The sequence below is a fragment of the Micropterus salmoides genome, unplaced genomic scaffold (assembly GCF_014851395.1).
Source record: "Micropterus salmoides isolate LMB-PRFRI ecotype aquatic unplaced genomic scaffold, ASM1485139v1 Ms_hic_scaffold_4, whole genome shotgun sequence".
NCBI lineage: Eukaryota > Metazoa > Chordata > Actinopteri > Centrarchiformes > Centrarchidae > Micropterus > Micropterus salmoides.
Genome location: NW_024043372.1, coordinates 2,133,258 through 2,148,763, shown reverse-complemented (window position 1 = coordinate 2,148,763; position 15,506 = coordinate 2,133,258). Strand labels below are relative to the sequence as shown.

The 15,506-nt window shown below is 42.9% G+C and overlaps 1 protein-coding gene across 2 annotated transcripts in view; it reads right to left on the bottom strand.

Annotated features, from left to right (window-relative positions):
* LOC119886700 (metabotropic glutamate receptor 7) overlaps nucleotides 1-15,506 on the bottom strand; it is a 320,159-nt gene that overhangs the window by 4,598 nt on the left and 300,055 nt on the right. The window contains exons 9-10 of one of the 2 annotated variants that reach the window (XM_038697608.1): nucleotides 7,649-7,895; nucleotides 3,668-3,690 (exon numbers count right to left, since the gene is read on the bottom strand). In XM_038697608.1, coding sequence (XP_038553536.1) covers nucleotides 3,686-3,690; nucleotides 7,649-7,895 — 252 coding nt within the window. In that variant the 3' untranslated portion in view covers nucleotides 3,668-3,685. The remainder of the gene's footprint in view (nucleotides 1-3,667; nucleotides 3,691-7,648; nucleotides 7,896-15,506) is intronic. The other variant, XM_038697607.1, reaches the window with a different exon arrangement.

The window sequence follows — 15,506 nt, the reverse complement described above, 5'->3', positions numbered from 1 at the left end:
AAACCGCAATTAACCATCAGGTGTCTTCAACTTCCACTCAGGAGCAAAAATCAGCCTTTAAACTCAAAAGAAATAACGATTTGATACTTATCGTGATAATTATAGATATCGAAAGATATGAAAATCTTTATCGTGATAACATTTTTGGCCCCCGGGGACATCTCGTCCCACATCTAAAATGTTTCTATGTCTGAATAAAAAGCAAAAAATGCCATTATCAATGAAAGGACGGGTGACGCTACAAGCTTGTTTGGTAGAGACGAATAAACCATTTATGTCGACACAGTTAGCCTCTTTTAAATGTTCAAATGAGTTTCGTTTGAAACTCTAATTAAAGAGTAACTTAACACCCCCATAAAAGCTCATCTTTGCTGACCTTCACTGGTTTCTGATGTATATGTGAGCTCCAGTAAACCAGCTAACTCTATATAAAGTAGTTTATATTAACAATTCATCAGTCACAGGAGACGTCTTACTGCACAACCAGTACTTTTACTACAGGGAGATGATGATTCTTCTGTACTTTTACGTATGTAAAACACTCTTTAAAGGTCCGGTGTGTAATATTTCAGAGGATCTATTGACAGAAATGCAATATAATATCCATAACTATGCTTTCAGTGGTGTATAAAGACCTTAGATAATGAACCGTTATGTTTTTATTACCTAGAATGAGTCATTTCTATCTACATACACCACAGATCCTCTTAAGTGGATGTTGCTGGATTTAGAAATTAAATTGATATAATGTACAACCTCATGGAGACATCGACAATGTTAGTTTTATTGCTTATTATAAAGTACTTATTTTGTCCGAGGAGCACGTGATTGCACAGTGAGCCATTTGTTGCAATTCACAACCCTCGCCACTAGATGACACTAAACCTTACACACTGAACCTTTAACCTGTAATGGAATATTTTTACACTGTTGTACAGTATCGGTACTTTTACTTGAGTAAATGTTTTGAGAACTTCTTCCACCACTAAACAAAGCACAAACACTGCTGTTACTCTTTATGCAGCCTCAGGTTTAAAAACTTGTGCTTGAATAAAATATTCATTATGTAAATGATAAAATCTGTAGATACCTTAAACCCAATTACTCACTGGGAGCAAGACGCCTCTTTAGCTCGTGTTTTGTATTTACTCTAAAAACACATTTAGGTTCTTGCACAATCATACGAACGGCAGTAAATGCTCCCAATCTTCCTCGACATGTTTGATATTTAAATCCAACAGACACATGACTTTAGGGATTATTCTGCTCTATTACTTGTCTTAACAACAAAGGAGGTATCAAGATTGTTTCAGGTGAACTCGCTCGTCGACATCTGAAGCTCGCTGCTCAGTCTCCACATTCGTTCCTCAAAATAAGATTTAAAGGGCGTGCCACATATGAGGAAGAGTTACAAAGGCTAATCCCCAAAGCAATGACTGTAGAAGATGTATTTCACGTCTGCAGGCACCCAGGGCAGTGCTAAGAAAGAAGGGGAGATTTGGAAGTACTACTTGTAAGGATTCTTTTGAGAGCAGTCAGGGCTATATGAGTTTTAAGAGATCTATAGAAGCCTTTGTTGGGTGAGCATTCAGCTGTTGGAGAAAGGCAGAGGCCTTATAAGAGGAGAATCGGAGGGATTTGGCCTTTGAAGCGAAGGAGAACGGCGAGAGATGGAGGTCTTTGTTGTCCCGGAGTCAGCTGCAGGTGCAGAGAGGAAGGAGAAGGAGACGGGGGCAATAAGAGCAGAGAAGAAGAGATGAAGCCATCTTAAGTGACTGAAGGCTATTACAGTGTGGCGACGGAGGAGGGAGGCGGCGGCGGCGGCGGCGGCAGGTGCGAGGCCGAGATTGAAAAGAGAGAGCGTTTAAAAAGAGCGAGCGGAAAAAACAGTAAACCTGCGGCCGAGTGAGCGAAGGCTGCAGAGAGGGAGAGATGGAGTGATAAACGAGAGGGGAACCGGGTCGACCCGGGACAACAGATGGCTCTTCCGGTCTTCAGGGAGTCGTGACTGAGCTGCAGTCTGCAAACACAGCTGCAGTGCTGCTGTGACGACTCCACCACGAACTGACTCTGAATAGCAAAAGTGAGTCCAGGCCTCCAGGCCCAGGCATCACCACTGGCAGCGGCAGGGTTTTAGTTATTTAACGGTGAGACCACAGAAATTATATACAATAAACTAGGCTAGGCGCAGATTTTACATAACGGGAGAGCCGGGACGAATGAAACGCAGCGACTTTCTCCGAGCCTATATAAGCACCTCAGCACATACAGACCAAAGGACTTTTATTCAGGTTTAAGTTTAAACGTCAGGAGTCACTGTCACGTAACCATTCTACCCCATTTACTGCAGGAGGGGATTAGAGTCCACCAGGCTGCAGGCTGGACCACCAGCCAAAAACTAGGGTCTTCACAGTGGACCAGGAAAACAGGCAGCCGAGATCTAATCCGAATGTGCATTAACGGTTTGATGGTCTAAAAGGACAAAATATCTTTTGCAGTTACATATTAAGGACACTGTCAAGCATTTTAAATAAAAAAACAAGAATTTAACAAACAATTTAAATGTATATCGTTGTGTTTCATCTGTCCCGAACAGCAGGGACAAACCAAACATTAACCCAAAGTCCTTGCACATTTTTACAAGATAGCACCTGGTATTGATAAAACACACACACACGTGAGTTGCTGATCACAACAAATTATTTCTGTCTTTAACGTTTTGTTTTAAAATGATCTCTCTCCCCGACTTATTTGAACCCAAATTACCCAAATCTTTTTCTAAAGCTAACCAAATGAAACTGCGAGCGTTTTGTGTTCGCTGGACTGCTCGTATGGACGTCACTGTATAAAGTAATTGGCAGTAAAACTATTGTTTCGCTTAGGAATGAGGCAGCGTTGGACATTTCTGTTGGTTTCATCTATTATTAATAACAATAATAAACTTCAGTTACAGAGCACTCATCAGAAACATGAAATGAATGATAAAATACATAAAAACAAAAGTGTTTTGAATCTGCAGAGTGATTCTTTCCCGGCTAACAACCTGCTAACAACCTGCTAACATTGCTATTAGACAGCTAACATCACCATCAGCAGCAGTGTTAGGAGTACACAGCACCAGAGGAGCTGCTGCAGACTCACAGGTGGTCTCCTCCTGACTTCTCTCTCATTATTATTACTCTCCAGTTCCTCTTGATGACGCCGTGTGATGAAGAAGTGATGCTTTTTTGATCACACTGCTGTCGCGCCAAAGCTAACTGCTAACAACAGAAGAATCAGACAGTATTTCCTTTATCGAACGTTTGGTCTTGGATCCCCGTGTATCCCCCGCCATAGACCGCAGTAAAACCTGAGGTCAAACGTACAGTTAAAGTGCCACCTAAAAATAGCATGCACCAGAGGAAGACTGTAAATCTGCCACTCAACAGTCATATTATGCTCTCCTCATGTAAAAGTTATGAGTCAATTGAAAGATGGCGATGAAGAGCTGTGGAAGGATACTTAACATTCACCGCACACACTCCCTCCTCTCTCCCACTAAAATGTATTCCCCTTATCTCTCTCTCTCTCTGTGGACCGGCTCTCTCTCCACCTCCTCAAACCTCCACAAGAAAATGGATCAAGGTCAGGACAGCAAAGCAGAAGCAGAAGATTAATTTGCTCTTACCTCGGATAAATTATGAAATTAGCCTGTCGGGGGGGGAGAAAAACAGTATTCGGTGAGTTGTCCCGGAGAGCCCCCAGAGGGAGTCCCACTGCGAGGCGGGAACTCCATCACATTGCCATGTAATTTCAATTTGTGCACTTTTTATTTCTGGGAACATTCCGGTTCTTCTTCGCTCGTTTATTACGGTTCTGATTTCCTGGTGGAGCAAGTGTGCATGTTTTTTTTCTTCATTTCATTTGAAAGCTGTTTGATGTTTCTGCCGTGCTCCTTTTTTACTTTTGTAGAAATGCAGGTCTTTGTGATGGAAAATTCAGCGTGGAAGTTAGAAAAATGCTCAGCGTCTCATGCTGAGCGTCACAGAGCTGAATGTGAGACAAAAATAAAAATAATAAAAGTGACATGGCATTTGGACAAAACTACATTATTCAGCCGTTTGTGTCACAGGGAAAACTTGTATATGAAAAGGAAATAATGGTTTTAACTCAACACACCTTCAACACATCAGCATGAATTTCCAGGATTTTCACAAATCCTTACTGACCATAAGCAATGAGGCACCGTGTGCAGAGGAGGGACGCAGCGATTACAGATTTAGTTGCTACGATTATAGTCTAATATAGTATAATAATTATAATTATAGTCTAGAATAATCACGGTTTCACGATTATTATGAATGAATTAATTTAACAGCACTAGTAATGACTTACGTTGATTTTTAATATTTAATTACATTAACAATTATATTTCTATAATATGTAAGTATCATTAATTTGAGAGGAATATTAACTTTATTTATCCCCCAGGGGAAACTGTTACTCTCATCCATACATGCAGCATCTCTCATGCAGTGTTATGAATAAGTGAAATGCAGGTGATTGGTAGTCCTGGACGTCTATAAGCTCCTGATGTTTTGTTAGTGTTTCACACCTGGCAACATTTCCTCAGCACAGACAGCTGGAGGAAGCAGGATGTAACGTTAAATGTTCAGTGACTGAAGGTCTGCAGAGGATGACGTTCAGAAAAGAAGCGATTTGCTCTGCGTGGGTTCAGCGCAAACATTTGACAGCGGCGTGTGCGTGAGCTCGCTCAGTTATTATGTATTACCTTGACTTTCTTCAGTAACGCCCTGGTCAGTGTTGGTGCACGCGAAATGCTCTTTGGTGGAAATAAAGCTTCACAGTTTGGTCCCTCTGCCAGAGTTTAGCCAGTGAACAGTAGTAGCCTCCATGTCTCTGATAAGCGCGACACTTTCAGCTGCTGCACCGCTCGTTAACTTTTTATTTTCATTTTGTGCAAGTTTCAACACAAACAGTCGGTAATCGCTGCATCCCTCGTGCAGAGTCCCTTTACAGCCCTGATTAATGAGCTCTCACGCTGTCTTTATGCTGCACCTCAAAAATTGGCCCTCTTTTTACACATTTTTGGGTCAAAATGACTAGTAGGAACAAAATATTTTGAATCTGTGCAGCGGCTGCTACTTATTCCTTTGGGGCGTCCACAGAAAGAGCTTCTTGTTGCCACCGACAGGCTCAGACTTCACCAGGTGTCTGACAACATCATGGAAAGGATCCCTACGAGGGACCCCAGGTGACCCCCCCTTTGTTTTTGACAGGAAACTGAAGTCTCGTTCAAGAACAATTCTGACTGAAATATCGTGACAGGCGAGTTGTTGCAGAAAGACGCCGGAGAAAAACGAGAACCACTGCTCTACGTACACAACAAACTCCTCTTACTCGTTTGCACCATCGAGACTTCAGTTTCCTGTCTGTTCCTGACTTCTATTCTTTATTATTATTTTGTAAATAAACTATAACTTTGTTCTTGTAAACTCGTCTCATCTCCGCTGAGATCTGCGCCGTGACGGAGGGAAAAAAAGCTGCTGGTTGAAGCATCTACTGCCCGGATTCACAACTGTTTGTACCTACAAGTCACTGCAACACCAAGATATGTGGAAATAGGGCCCAGGTTTAAAAATACTGAAATAAACTCTGTTTGTACAAAAATTACTATCAGTGATGGTCTCCCACAATAATAATCTAAATCCACCCCGTCTCTAGGAAATTAAGTTTATGTATTAATAATTTGTTTTTCTGGTGTAAGAAGTGCTACGTTAACAGATTGAACCCGAGTCTCAGGACCTGACGGGATTGTGACAGTCTGGTTTGGTTGAGGCAACAAAAGCACTTTGGTTAATTGAATTAATTATTGAAGATCACAGATTCTGTTAGATATTAGGAGGAAATGGTTTAAATGCCTTTATTAGCCTGTTGTGGGTTTTGAGAACTACATATATATTACTTATGGGATTTGTTACCTGTGGACAGGCCTAGGCTAGCTGTTTCCCCCTGTTCCAGTCTCTATGCTAAGCTAAGCTAATCAGCTGATGTCTGTAGCTTCATATTTAGCGCACAGATACGAGAATGAGCGCTGAACGCTTGATTCTCAGAGACAAAAACTGTTTCCAAGAATGTCAAACTCTCCCTTTAAAGAATGCGATAAGTGTACGGTTGGATGGGTGAAATAATAACATGCTTTATTACGTTTCGGCTGAGTTTAGATTCAGGGATGGGCAGTATTTATGTTGCACGTGTTCAAAATACGTATTTCAAATTCAAAATAAGATTTTGGAATTTGTTGTATTTGACAGGGTCGATGAAAATGGCTTCAAATTTTGCATCAAAATACTTTGCGCTTTGTATTTTGTAGTTTAAAAATACCGTAAAATACTCATACATCATGAAAACGCTGCCTCTGATTGGTGCCTGCTCAGTAATTTGCCCGGACGTTTTGAGATCAGAACAAAAAATGCCTACGTTAAGTTTTTGTCAGTTTGCACAAAATCAAATGTTTCAGAGTTGCTGTACCACATGACTTTCTAACGCCACGGGATGCTGTAACTTGTTGAATGCACACCGTTGTGCTGCAGCGGCAATAAACAGCAGGTTGTCGACCCGTCCGCCTCTCGTGTTTGTTGTAGCTCAGATGATGCAAAGTGGGCCCTTCATTACCAAACACTAAGTAATTAAACTAGGATTCAATTAGGAGTCATTAGATAAACATTAAACTGTTGGTGACTTTAAAATAACCTTCATCTGGGTGATCGCATGTGAATATCTGAAAGCTGTTGCTCTCAACTTTTTTTCCACTGAGTCAGTGTTCTTGGAAAAGTATTTTTAGTGTTTTTAAAATACAAAAATAAAGTTTATTTGGGCTTATCTTATTTAAAATACATTTTGATCCAGTTTTACCAACCCGCTCTCACTCCCCGACTCGCCACATATGGACGCACGGTCAAGAGCCATCGCCCTCAGTTTGTAACGCCGTCCTAGTTCAGTGACAGTGGGGGAAGCCCCGTAGCGTCAGTTTGTGACGGTAAAGGCAGGTATATGATGTATAACAGAAAAGACCGGAACCCGGACTTTGAACCAGGAGACCGGGGTTCATGTCCCGTGTGAAACAAAAAGTCACCATTAAATATTTGTTTTTATGAAAGTTATACGTAAATTGACGTAAGTGACGTTAGTTAACTTACGTGCTAACTGACGTACGTAGTTATTTTAACCCAAACCATGATCTTTTCCTAACCTAAACCAAGTACTTTTGTTTCCTTAACCAAACTGCAACGTTTCAAGACTTTAATAACGCGGCATTTCAAAATGGTGATTCTAACCGGACGTTGCTTATTTATTGTTGCTAAGCGTTGCTAACTTGACCTCGGAGCCCTAAACGTCAACAAAAGATGCAAAAGGGGTCGTTAAAAGGCGACGCCAAAGGGCCTTGACCAAGAGTCAACATGTGACGAGTCGGGAGTGAGAATGTGTTCACTTAACGCAGTCTGTATGTTACTGTGGGAGCCCTGACGAGGTAATAAACAGTGCTTTGTACTCATCTCATCTAGGTTTCAAATTCCTATCAAAGTCACTGTTTTCCCCGTTCTGACTGACATGAGACCGAGCGGATAAAGCTGTGGTCAGAACTTACTGTTGGCGTCGACGTTCTCGCACAGCTCCGTCTTGGCCTCTCCGTTGGGCCTCTCGCTGGCCTTGTGGGAGAGTCGGGACGACATGGTGGCGGCCGTGACGACGGCTTTGAAGGAACGTTTCCTCTTCTGCACGTTGAGCTCCGGGTGGAAGATGATGACGTAGACTTTGGGCATGTAGAGCATCCCGAGGGCCACGGACGCACTCAGGTTCATGGAGATGGTCAGTGTGGTCGTCTGGATGTAAAGCTGGAGGGCGAACAGGGAGAATAAAGGCGTGTTAGCACATGAGAAGAAGCTGCTGTTGTTCTTTCATGTTCAGAGAAGAGCAGGATGACAGAGGAGAGGAGTTCCCTCCTGCTGCAGTAAGAACTCTGCCCCTTCAGGGAGTGTTACTTATTGTGTAATCTTCCTGAGAGACAGAAGAAAAAAGGTTTTAATATTTAGATTGTTTTCCAAAATTTAAGTAATTTTTCATGTAAGAAACATATCACAAAGGTTTTATTTCTGAAAGAGGGTTTTGCACGTCCCTTGTCTTTACATTACAAGTCATGCTTCAGTAATGATAAAATAATACATTTCCTTCGTCGCTTAAACCTGCGTTCTCTTTAACAGCCAGCAGGGGGCGACTCCAGTATAGACTCCTGTATAGAAGTCTCTGAGAAAATGTTTCTACTTCTCAGCTGATTTATTCCCTCAGTAAACACTTTCCTGATGAGTTTATGGTCTCAGTCGCTAGTTTCAAGTTTTCCTAAACACAGCATGATGTTCATTTAGTAAATTATGGTCAATCAGGATAGAGGCGACTCGTATCCGCTGCTCTGTGAACATTTAACCAGCGCCGCTGAAAAAGATCATCAGGTGTCGGCTTGTCATTTTTTCCGATAAGTACATTTTGTTTTAAGCCTGTTTGTCGCTAGCCAAAATTAGCATCCCAGCTAATGTCACAGTTAACGTGAATTACAGATGCACCTTGCCAACTAAGCTAGCTAGCTCCACCGCATTTGTCCAAATATGGTCACGTCTGGTTCCAAAAAACCAAGATGGCGAAGGCCAAACCAACAAGTGACATCATCAGAATCAGATGGAGCTTTATTGCCAAGTAGTGTTTTCCACATACGAGCAGTTTGCTTTGGTGACATACAGTCGACATAAATAGATAAATATGGAATAAACAGATGCAAGTTATATCAGAATAATAAACAGAATAGAGAAAAATAATACAACTATTTGCAGTGAAAGAACAATGTGGCAGATATTTACATGTGCATTACTCCGGTTCGTGTTGTGCACACGTGTTGCAACGGAAGAGAGTATTGCGAACAAATTGACAATATAAAAATATACAACAATTAACAACAAATATGTGCAATGTGCCAGGTTTATGAAGTGATATTTACATGTGCAGAGACATTTGCATTATTTGCAAGAGGAAGTGTCAGTGGGGGACCCGGGCCTTGTTGATGAGGCTGCAGACGGGAAGAAACTGTGTTTGTGGCGAGAGGTTTTGGTCTGAAACAGTTTGTGTGCAAGGTGGGAGGGGTCAGCTTCAATCTTTCCTGCTCGCCTCAGGACTCTGAGGCTCATGAACAATGTGGAGTCCTGAGGCGAGCTGGAAAGATTGCAGCCAATCACCTTCTCTGCAGAGCGAATGATGCGCTGCAGCCTGCCTTTGTCCCTAGCGGTGGCAGCAGCGTACCAGATGGTGACGGAGGAGGTCCTTTAGTCATCTGTTGCTGGGATACCTAAACCATTTGGACTTTTTCCCTAAATGAACATCCCAGAAGATTATAAATTTTTTTGTTTTATTAATTAACTCAATCCAGTTTCTCGCTCACGTCCAGTTACATGAAAGAGCCCGACTGACTCAGTATGGCCCCGTAAAAAGGCCGAACAGAGAACCAAACTCTCGACACATTTCATGAGCCGGTGATGGATTGTTTTTTATTATCCTCTGTGTTCTGAGAACAGCAGCAGACACCCGGGGAGCGGCATTAATGTTTTATGCGCTGTGTATATTGCACTTGCATCCGGAGCCGTGGCCCTCTGAACCCAATAGAGGGCCACGGCCGGCCCGAGATGAATGCATGAACGGGCTCGTGCTGTAATGGGCTTCCCAGAGTGGGTTTCACAGAGTTCAGCCTCACTGTCTTTATGTGTTACGGCTCTGCTGTCGCAGTCTGATGTACGCCATTTACAGCGAGACGCCACGGGGGCGACCTCACAGGAGGCTGAGGGGGAGGAGGGGGGAGAGAGGGGACGGTAGAAGAAGCCATGATGTGAGGATTAAAGGAGCAGACGTGATCAGATGTTTTATCTCCTGATGTCCGTTGATATTTTGGTTAATGTGTTCAGTTAAATAGATTCAATGTCCCACCGACACGTTGCCCTGCTGGAAAAATGAAGCCGGTTTGCGCTAGCAAACACCTCCCCTCCCCTTCAGACTGAGCAGGAACGCTAGCCGGCTGCGTCTTTAGCTGCCATGTTACTTAACATCAGCTCAATTTATAGAAAGTAACTGGTAGCTGTATTTTATTAAGACCTACTTGTCCAGTGTTGCGATCATCTGGTAAAACTGTAGACTAAACTGGTGCAGCCTGCAGCTCTGTCCTCTGCAGACTGGTACATCCTAAATTATTGTTCAGTTTTCAGACCTGAAAAAGTGGTTGTTGGGAAAAGGAAAGAAGGAGGTGACCGGAGGAGCTGAGGTTAGTAAAGCAAGTTAGTGATGCAAGCTGGTCCTTTTAAGCTAACGAGGGGACGTTTCCTTTTGGATTTTAATGTGCAAATAAAATGCAGGTTTCTCATGTTGCCTGGTTTTATTTTAATGTCTACAGATAAATGTCTAAAGATCCTGAGGTCATATTAACAGAGATTGGGGGGGGCAAAACAAGCTGTGCCATAAATGTAAAATCAGATGAAGAGCATCATAACCAACCTAATAACTTTCCCCAGATCTAAAGGTTGTAGTTCCTCCTCAGTAGGCTGATCTTTGGGCGTTTCATCTAAAGCTCACATTGAACTGTGGGAAAACACTGAAATTTTAAGACATGGGTTTGATATTCAGACTATGTACTATGCACACAAAAAAATTGTTTTGCTTCACCTCCGCTGCTACAACTCCATCCTAGGGGAAACACTGGACTTGGTGTTAATTTGTCCTTTTTTTATGCTTCGACTTCCTTCTTCACAGCTCTCTCTGACCCACTTTGGTTCCGTCCTCTGTCTGGCTTCAAACCCCACAGGGAGCTTTTCAGAATCAGAGCATATTGCCTGCCTGATTTTGCTGACTTGTTCAGATTATGTCGATTTACTAATTCATTTTTTGTGCTTCTACTATGATTAAACAGGCTACGTAGTTGAATTTTGGTCTGTTTTAACTGTGTTTATTGTTGACATATGATGAATCTGCACTGGGTGTTTTATTTAAAAAATGAAAATAGGGTATTACAGAAACTTCCTAACAAGGGTTAGGAACTGCTTTAGGAAAAAGTCCTTTCCTAACGTTAGGAAAAGTGTATTACAGAAGCATCCTAACTTCATAAAATCCTAAATAAACTCTCCTCACTTTAGGACAACTGTTAAGATGTCCTAACTTTTAACTTTTCCACCTCGTAGTGTTTAACGCAATGGGCACGGACTGACCCGGTACTGTGCTGTTCTAGCTGTTTTCCGTCCAAAAACTGCGGCGCTTTGTGTCCACAGAGATCGTCTGGCGGGCCGCCATCTTGGTGAGGTCGGCTGCGGTCTTTAGTTTCGTTTGTGTCGCGAGGTATGAGAGCCGAAGAAGAGTGTAATTTGTAGGATGTTCTGTTCCCAAGCTGTGGGCCTGTAAAGCATGGGAGTGCTTTTGGTCATTTATACTGACTGTTTTTATCAATATTTCAATGTTTTGGGAGTTTTATGTTATTTGGAACGTGGTTGTGTGGAGAGAAATAATGTTTTGAAGATAACTACCAATAAAAGTGAACATATAAACAGTAAATATGGCCAAAACATGGACAATCGCCTGGTATATTTTTGAAAGATTGTGTAATAACTGTTGTATATCAGTTTCTTTTCATCAGATTTACAGTTACAGCTGTTTTCCAGGTGGAGTAGAAGATATTCAGGTGCATTATAATCTACCTTATGATGGTTTTGATGGTTTATTGCATTAAAATATAGCTTTTTTTTTACCAGGCGAGGATGAAAACATTATATTTTTTCTGTATTTCATCTCCATGTAGTCTGTAATGGTAAAATAAACAAGTTAATATACAATGGATTCATATTCCTCAGCTTCTGACCTTTCAAAGGAGACCAGGATTATGCATCTAGGCCTGATGTTTGAGGAGATATTACGGATTTATTTTGGACATGTTATTTTAGGTGTTTTTCCTAGAAATAGGTGTCAGGTAGGAGATTAATAACTCATTTAATCCACATGGCTGCTCTTTTATTGCTTTTACAAGATCAACAAAATGTCAACAGGCCGAACTTGTTGATGACAAAACCCTCGTTAGTAGAAAGGCTGTAGGCGATGTAACGCTGGATGATGTCTCATTATGTCACATGCTCGATGTACCAAAGTAGCCCAAGTCTTTGATAGAAGGAGATCGGGGGGGTTTCCTCTGCTCTCTGGACACAACAGTTGCCTTTCTCTTCGTATCACTTATAAATGGACTTATTTTCTTTTTGACAGCTGGCTGCCAGATATCCTGCGGTGACTGTGTCCGCTGTTTTAGCCCCCTCTCCCTAATTAACCATTACGTGGATTTGGATTTCTCGACGGAGGTTACCATCATGATAGCTGTTGTTTCTGCTCCATTTTTTTGTTTCATTTCAGTTTGTTTCATTAAAAAAAAAATACCGCAAAACAGCGATTAAAAGCAGTTTAGCTTAAAAAGTTGTAGCTTTAAAAGTTGATAACCGATGTTGGATTGAGTATTTAGGATTTCCTAACCTGAGATAAGACGGGATTCCTAAAGTTAGTAATATCGGTCTTAACTTAAGACTTCAGACAGGAAGTTTCTGTAATAAAAATACCAAAACTATACTTTAAGAAAACCTAAATTCAGAAACGCTGCAAGTAGCACAGACAAGCTTGTTGATTTGTCACTTGTGGCCCGTTTATAACGTCCTGCTAAATAAAGGTAGACACACAAACACACTCGTGAGTGTTTTGTATCAGCTCTCAGTAAACGCTGTGAACACAGTGGTTCTTTGTCTCTGTGTGATATAAATCAGTGCGATAAGACAACAGCGTTATGATAAGATGACACGTCAGATACAGAAGAAGCAGCGCACAAACCAAAGACCTAATCTGTCGCATCTTTTTTTGTCACCGAACACGTGTCTTTGTGTCTCTGTTTGTTTACGGCGGCCGCTGTGTGTTCGAGGTTTTCTGTATTTAAGGGAGATGGTAACTTGATTATTGAGAGCAGCCGCGGGAGGAAGATAAGGAGAGAGAAAATCCAGAGGCAGCCTCCATCTGAGCAGACAGACGAGGCGCGGCGCCGCCGACCATCTCAAATCTCATCTTATTGTTTTTTTGTTATCGTGAGCCGAACCACAGGAAGGTTAAGTGGATAATTTATCTTCCCGAGTCTCCTGTGCACATTTACTAAGTACAATTTGAAATACTTACACTGGACATGTGTTTTTTTCCTATTAAATGTTACTTTTTACTTCTGCTTCACTATAAATGGTGGGCAGTAACTAAATATATTTACTCGAGTATAAATTAGAGGTATTTATACTTGAGTATTTTATTTTCATGCAAATTAGCTTTATTGACATGAATGTATAAAAATACTGGCAGAACATCATAGAAACTCATCAACCCCACTTTTGACTTTCTACTTCTCCATTTATCCATCCGAGTTTTACTCACAAACATATGAGAATTATTTAAAAATGATGTTTTGTTATAAATTAAACTTCCCAATATTGTTTACAAGTACAGCTAGTACATTAGTTGAGTGACAGAAAGTTAATGGGCAACTAAAAACATTTCATGTTTGACAAATGTGAAGAGTTGCTGCTTTTCAGACAGAAACAAGCATTATGAAGGCGTCACTTTGGGTAACCGGGACAACATTTCTCACTATTCTCAAAATTTCAATTAAAGGAGGAAAAAAGAAAAAGACAATGTCATTAATTGTACTGTGTGACGCAAAAAAGTTCAATCTTAACCAACTTGTAGCGGAGGATTATCTAAATATCCATTATCCATATATAAAGAACCTTTCAAAATATATCATTCATACACAAAATTAAATGTTGAAGTGGGAATTTCATGAGAACCATCTTTAAAACGCTGCCATGTAACTAATCTCACTAGGGGCCTCCGGCCTCTTGGTGTACGGGGTCAATGGAAGGTGAATGCGTGTGATGCTGTAAGATGCTTTGAGATGGTACCTCGACCCTGAGACTGATCTGCTGACGGACAGAAAGCTTTAATGTGCTGCTCCCAGGAGGACGTTTTCTACATCTCATAAACTTTAAAGCTAACAGGACGTCAACGTTCACGTTTGATTTCTGTTCTCCATCTCAATTATTTTAAATCAGGGCTTGAAGATGTCATTTTCTGCTCATTTTCAGGGGCTGCTGCCCAAATAAACTCGCCTCGCTTTGCTTTCTGTAGAAACGAGATAAAGCGTGAGATAAAAATCCCGAGTTCCTGTCAGATAAAACGGAGAGGAGCTCAGGCGTGGTCACGACGATCTGAGATTTCTTCTTCGGTCACGCCGACTCTTGTGTGCGGATCCTGCTTCTCGGTGCAGACGGCGCGTCTCCAATCAGGAACATCTCCGGAGAATCAATTCCAAGAGCACGTCTCACATTTAAGACCGAAAGCAAAACGAATCTTTATTAATCACGTCCAGCTCTGCGTTTCTGAGAGAGAAGCACAACAGGAAGCTGCAGCCGCACAGAAAAACAGCGAGCTGAAGCCGCTGTGACGCTCCGGAGAGCCGAGACGCCGCAGGTTCGTGATGCGTGATGGTTCACCCGCACGCCGTCAAGCTCACACGAGCACGTTGGGTCTCCCTCCTCACCCATCTCTCTCTCCTCTCCCTCCACTCCCGTCTGTGTCTCTCTCCTCTCCCTCCTCACCCGTCTCTCTCCTCTCCCTCCTCACCCGTCTCTCTCCTCTCCCTCCTCACCCATCTGTCTCTCTCCTCTCCCTCCTCACCCGTCCGTCTCTCTCGTCTCCCTCCACTCCCGTCTGTGTCTCTCTCCTCTCCCGTCCGTCTCTCTCCTCTCCCTCCTCACCCGTCCGTCTCTCTCGTCTCCCTCCACTCCCGTCTGTGTCTCTCTCCTCTCCCGTCCGTCTCTCTCCTCTCCCTCCTCACCCGTCCGTCTCTCTCCTCTCCCTCCACTCCCGTCTGTGTCTCTCTCCTCTCCCGTCCGTCTCTCTCCTCTCCCTCCACTCCCGTCCGTCTCCCTTCACTCCCGTCTCTCTCTTCTCCCCCTCCTCACCCGTCTCCCTCCTCACCCGTCCCTCTCTCCCTCCTCACCCGTCCGTCCCTCTCTCTCTCCTCTCCCGTCCCTCTCTCCTCTCCCTCCTCACCCGTCCCTCTCTCTCCTCTCCATCCTCACCCGTCCCTCTCTCTCCTCTCCCGTCTCTCTCTCCTCTCCCTCCTCTCCCGTCCCTCTCTCTCCTCTCCCTCCTCTCCCGTCCCTCTCTCCTCTCTCTCCTCACCCGTCCGTCTCTCTCCTCTCCCTCCTCACCCGTCTCCCTCCTCACCCGTCTGTCTCTCCTCTCCCTCCTCACCCGTCCCTCTCTCCCCTCTCCCTCCTTACCCGTCCCTCTCACCCGTCCCTCTCTCCTCACCCTCCCACCCGTCCCTCCTCCCTCCTCACCCGTCTCTCACC